This window comes from Macrotis lagotis, chromosome 6 (genome assembly GCF_037893015.1).
Source record: "Macrotis lagotis isolate mMagLag1 chromosome 6, bilby.v1.9.chrom.fasta, whole genome shotgun sequence".
Lineage (NCBI taxonomy): Eukaryota > Metazoa > Chordata > Mammalia > Peramelemorphia > Peramelidae > Macrotis > Macrotis lagotis.
The window spans coordinates 164,608,236-164,614,235 of record NC_133663.1 but is presented as its reverse complement, the minus strand read 5'-3'; the positions used below and the strand labels follow the sequence as shown (position 1 = coordinate 164,614,235).

At 38.2% G+C, this 6,000-nt stretch overlaps 1 protein-coding gene across 4 annotated transcripts in view; it reads right to left on the bottom strand.

The window, feature by feature from the left end:
* Window positions 1-491: 491 nt before the first annotated feature.
* UBAC2 (UBA domain containing 2) overlaps window positions 492-6,000 on the bottom strand; it is a 255,797-nt gene continuing 250,288 nt past the window's right edge. For all 4 annotated transcript variants that reach the window (XM_074191957.1, XM_074191959.1, XM_074191958.1 and 1 more), the window contains one exon: window positions 492-4,126. In XM_074191957.1, coding sequence (XP_074048058.1) covers window positions 4,019-4,126 — 108 coding nt within the window. In that variant the 3' untranslated portion in view covers window positions 492-4,018. The remainder of the gene's footprint in view (window positions 4,127-6,000) is intronic.

The following is a 6,000-nucleotide window of genomic DNA, read 5'->3' as shown; positions in this document are numbered from 1 at the left end:
GGAGGCTGCCACAGGAGCTTCCTCTCAGTTTGGACAGAAGCATCCCATGCTCCAGGGAAGAAGCTGAGAATTACCCCATTGAGAATGATCCCCAGGGAAGGATTCAAAGTTCCCAGAAGAAAGTCCCAAGGGGCTCAGAGTGGGACTTCTCACTCTCTTGCTCGAGTTTTGTCAGGTCTTCACTTGGGCATTATCACAGAAATGATGCACTCCCTAGTTCACTGGGACTCCATAGATGGCCTCAAGTTTGCCTGCATCTACTGTCCTTCCAACCTGAATGTTGAGGTGCTCCTGAAATGCCCTGGGCATTCAAGGTCCAGGTCAGAATATCCATCAGACAAAATATGCCCTTGGGTGACAAAATAACTATAATTTTCTGGCCTGGACCAAACTAGTGTGTAAAAAAGGAATCCTGTAGCTACTGTTTACATAGTTAAATAGATCCCTTTGAACATTTCCTTATATTTAAAGGATAAAAAGAGATTCTTGTAAAACTCCCCCCCCCCCCAAAGTACACAATGATTACTTTTAAAATGGCAGGCTAATCTAGCAAGAAAATTTGTTGATCAAAGGAGATAGTCTAGAATACCACTTCCAATTCAAAGTGCAAAAGTTAGTTCTTTGGGGGATTGAGTCCCTAGATCCTGCTGTTTAAAAAACAAAAGATATGGTATATTTATAGTGGTCTGAGCAGATTAACCTCATATTTGTTTTGACAGTTTTGATATGGAGTGAAAAAAAATCTTTAGTCAGAAAACTGAAATGAGAAATGTTGATTCTTCTTTATAACACTCTTAATCCCATTTTTTTTTGTTTCAAAATCACTGTGTGGGTTGAGGTCAAGGAAAAGATGAGGGATGCAGAGTGAAGATAATCAGATCTCTTTTGACTAATACATATTAAATTAATACCTGAGATATCCAGTAAAATAAACTTTGAACTATACTGTAATTTCCTCTAAAACATTTTAGGATATGGTCAATGGAGGTGAAAAGGAATATTGCTGTAGGAATAGATTACAAGTTCAGGTTCTGAAGTGATTTCATTTTATAAATGGCACTTGGGTAATTTCCTAACTTTGGGCTTAGGTCACTTATCAGACTTTTGATACTCCTTCCATAACTCCAATGTAATTTATGCAGAGGCAATGCCAAGGGCCTTCCTATCAATCAGAGCTCTCCCTTTAGTCCAGGTGAAGCTACCAACAAGGTTTTTGCCTCTCATGAAACCCACCCACTCAATAATGAAAATCAGCATGGTATTAATTTAGTAACCCACAAACATTTTTCTAGAATTTAATGGTTATTCAACATAGCTCTTTGGTGCCCTCCTCTGGCACAAATGATGGCAATGGGAGAAACAATGGATTTTCTCAAAAATGATTTACCTGAATGATATTTTCAAAGTCTGGTGGAAGGTGTGGGTGTGCAAATATTTGCCTGTATTCAAAGCTCTTGGGATCTAAGCTCATCTGGAGCAGATGATTATCTTAGCATTTAGTGGGAGCCAGCTGATTATCAAGGATGGGGTAGAACAGAGATAGTAAGTGTTAGAAAGAAGCTCCTTAGGATGGAAGATGATGATAGAGAACATTAAATATGAAAACTGATGCAGAAGGGTTTCTCAAAATGTTGTAACAAACAATAAATAACCACTGGGTGATTAATCCTTTTTAAAAGAAGAAAAATTCACCCATATTTAATATATGAAAGGCAGACTAGCATAGTGGAAAGAAGGTGGGTATTGAAGTCAGAAGGTCCTCTGTTTCAGTCCTGCCTCCCAAATAGAAGAGTTGTGTGACAATGGTTAAGTCACTTACTCTCACTCAGTGGCCTAAGACTTTTCTAAGACTATGGATGACATGGGAGTTGCCAATCTGTATTAATGGAAGTGAAAGTTCCCTACACTGATAAAATACATCCTGACCAAAAAAGTTTCATGTATAGATAAAATACACATCTTTCCCTAAGATTCTGGTTTTTAGGATGTTTTTATTTATTAAGGTAATTGGGAATTGAGAAGGGAAATTCTGCTTTTTCAAGGAATTGGTTATGAATTATTTGTCTCTGCACAAGCATAGCACATGGTGTGAACATGTACTGCATGGTTTTGTTTTGTTTTTTTGAGAAAGAAGCACAACACTGAGTGTGCAAGGGGCACACATTTAGTCTGAATTGCTTCTGTACTGCCTCCATGTGAATATGCTTAGTGGTTGGGCTTCAGACCTTTCCACTAGGTTTACCTGTTCTTACTGCTTTCCTTCCATCTTAGGTGCTACTAAGAGAACTTTGAGCCAGAAGGGCAGAGTTGTGGTGCTCCACTAGGGTCAAGGTCCGACAGAGATACTCAAGCTCCCTGGAATCTGGCCACAAGGCACATTTACTTCCTTCTTTCAATACCAGACAATGCTAGAGTGAACAAGAGCTCTCTCCAACCCCTTTTCTCCCATAAAGCTCGTCATCCTAAGAGACAGGTAGTCTGACAAACATTTCTGTATTTCACCATTCAAAGCCTTGGAGAAAGTTTTCTTTAGATTGAGTCGATCCTATTTGAAAAATACTAAAAAAAAAGTTAAAACACATTTTAAACTTTATTATGATGAGCATCATGTACCTAGCCCTGTGCATCAATTTGGTACATTTCTGCTCACTTTGCAGATGACAAATGGAGATGTAATTTTTTTCCCTTCTTATTTTCACTTGTTCTGTAACTGGTAAAAACCATTTTCAGTCCTCCTTCTCCCCTCCATTTTCCATTCCTTCCTAGCCCTGATTTCTGTTTTTTCTGCTTTATGGTGACTAATTCTGAAAATTTCTCCATATCCTCTCCATTGCCCTGATTTGGGAAGTCAAGCATTCCAGATTTGAGGCTGCCAGGAAGTGCCCCTTCGAGAGAGGCTAATGCTGGTGGTGCAGCCAGAGACAATCAATCTAGGTTTTCAGCAGGTGAATGCTTAGCCCAAAAATTATACAAAAGAGGTGGAAACAAGTTCCTCATTTCCACTTCCTGAAAATAACAGACAGCCTATTCACAAATCCATCACATGGTGACTCTAAAATATGCTACTCAGGCCATTGTGATGATCTGGCAGGCCATTCTGATCCTAATGAATCTGATTGGATGCTGTTAGGCTGTTTTTTTTTTAGCAACATTTTCTTTCTTTTGCAGTCTGAATCACTTCCCTATTATGGATCTACTTTGGATTTTCAGGAGTTAAAAGTAGATCCTCTTTTTTCAGAGTTTTTTTCACTGTTTCAGAGATTTTTCTAGGCTCTACTGATTAGTAGTTTTTTTTTTTTTCTGGAAGACATGGGGAGAAATGCCTAGAAAATTTGCCCTGGGTTGGTAATGAGGAGTGTGAAACTCAATACTTCCAATCTCTCCTAGCTAGTCCCTAATTAATACAACTTATAATACATATATACTTCTGGTATCCAGGTGGTACTGGGAATGGCCTGAATAGCCCTTTAGGTTTAAAAATAAAATTTAAGAAAAATTACAATAAAAAACTTTTACAAAGAATAATCTGATATGTCCTTATTGAAATAACATTACTCCCTTTCCCCTTCAAGAGTATTATTGTAATCAAAAGATTACATGGAATAATGTGTTATAATAAAAATAGTATAACTTAAAAGAGCCTCCATTTCCCCCTCAGAAATGGTAATGAGATGCTGCCTAGTTTGTACTTTCTAACTAAGCCTTTGATACATAAACTGTAACAAATTCTTTACTGTTGATTCCCAATACTAAGAAAAAGACCCAGTTTTTCAAAGTGAAGATAGAAAAGAACATGCTAGCTAATTCAGTGGCAAAACTGTTTTCAGATATTATAATCATAACAATCTTGGGGTTTAAGGGCATGGGAACAGCAGGGCAGACCTACCCTCTCCCAACATTACAACTTAGTTTGTGTAGACATGGCTTTATTGCCTTGGACTTTTCAGAGTCATCCAGGAGGCAGGTGCTGCCTGTCTTAGATGGCAAGGCACCATGTCAGCTGAAATCCTCAGGCTCATCAGTGCTGCAGGAGGAAGTTGGTAGCTACATTAAGGTCATTATTTGAAGCTCTCAGGGCTTCCAAAGCATCCACCCTAGAAAATCCCATCTCCATGAGTCGAGCAACCTGAAATAGAAAATGCAAAGATATTCTTTATAAGTGGACAAAAGACAAAAATCTATCTGTTTTTTCATAGGAGAAAAATAGTAATAGTAACTACAGATCTATGATTTTTATTAAAAGGAACTTAAAAATCCTGACTACCCAGAAAACCATTTGGCATATTTCTATAAAAAACTATACAGAGGGCATTTTCCCCACTCAAGGAGAGAGAATGCAGTTAGGGTGGGAGAGAGAGAGAGAGAGAGAGAGAGAGACAGACAGACAGACAGACATGACATGACACAGCATATACACACACACTTAAGGAAAAAAAACCTTTACTTATATTGATATATTTATAAAGATTTAAATACAAAGGAAGATTTGTCCTAGTGTAGACAACAAACCCCATTTTCTTATAAATCTTTTTTTCAATGCTCTTTCAAGAAGTCTTCTAAATTATTTGGAGGGGACATCTCTATTTGGTACCAAACTCTTTAAGATAAACTTGAGGTTATGATGATTTCCAACCAAGAAGGACTTCTTACATCTCTTTTAAGCAAGGAGAGTTTTTTATAAAAAAGCTCAGTAATTATTTCTTTTTTCTCTTTTTTTTTTTTTTAGTTTTTTGCAAGGCAATGGGGTTAAGTGGCTTGCCCAAGGCCACACAGCTACGTAATCATTAAGTGTCTGAGACTGGATTTGAACCCAGGTATTCCTGACTCCAGGGCCTGTGCTTTATCCACTAGGCCACCTAGCTGCCCCTCAGTAATTATTTCTAAGGAAAGATGATTTCTATCCATTCTCTTTCTTCACTTACAAGACCACCATCCTAGTATTCAGGCTCTCATCACCTCTTGCCTAGACTCTGCAATTAGTCAATTCTTATTAAGTCTTCTGCCTTCAAGTCTGTCCTCTCTTCACATCTTTTGTACAGCTACTAAAGTGAAATTCCTGAAACATATGTCTGGTCATGTCATTTTGGCTCCCATTTACCTCTATGATCAAACATAAACTCTTCTGATTGGCATTCAACAATCTTTCATGATCTGGCACCAGTTGACATTTTCAGGTTTTACTACATGTTACTTCCCTTCATGCTTTCCATCTTTGAGTAAAACTGACTTAGTTGTTGTGTTTTAATCACACTTTATATCCTACATCTGGGTTTTTGCATAAGTGTGTTTCCCATCTAAATGACAAATCTTTCTCAATTTCCCCTCTCAGAATCCCTCCCTTCTCTTAAAACTCAGTTCAAATGCAATCTTCTTTTTTTTTTTTTTGGTAAGGCAATGGGGTTAAGTGGCTTGACCAAGGCCACACAGCTAGGTCATTATTAAGTGTCTGAGACCGGATTTGAACCCAGGTACTCCTGACTCCAGGACCGGTACTTTATCCACTGCGCCACCTAGCGGCCCCCAAATGCAGTCTTCTACATGATTTCTGGTATCCTCCAGCCACTAGTATGCCCTTATTTTCAAATTATATTGTAGCATATTTTACAAATATTTGTATTTATGTATTGTATTTATGTCATATCTAAATCTCTCTCTCTCTCTCTCTCTCTCTCTCTCTCTATATATATATATATATATATATATATATATATATATATTTGTCCTTCATTTTTGAAGAAGACCATGACATCAGGGAGGTGATGCCATGACATACACATGTATTGGATTTCTGTGAGGGGGGCTGTGCTAAGTCATTAGTCTCACTTTCTCCTCCAGAGCCATCTAGGTCCAGTGGTCAGATATGAATCAGGACAACTGGAGATGATTCTGGGTGCGAGGCAATCAGGGTTAAGTGACTTGCCAAGGTCATCAGCTACTGAGAGCATTGTGTCTGAGGCTGAATTTGAACTCCTGTCCTCCTGACTCCAAGGCCAGTGCTCT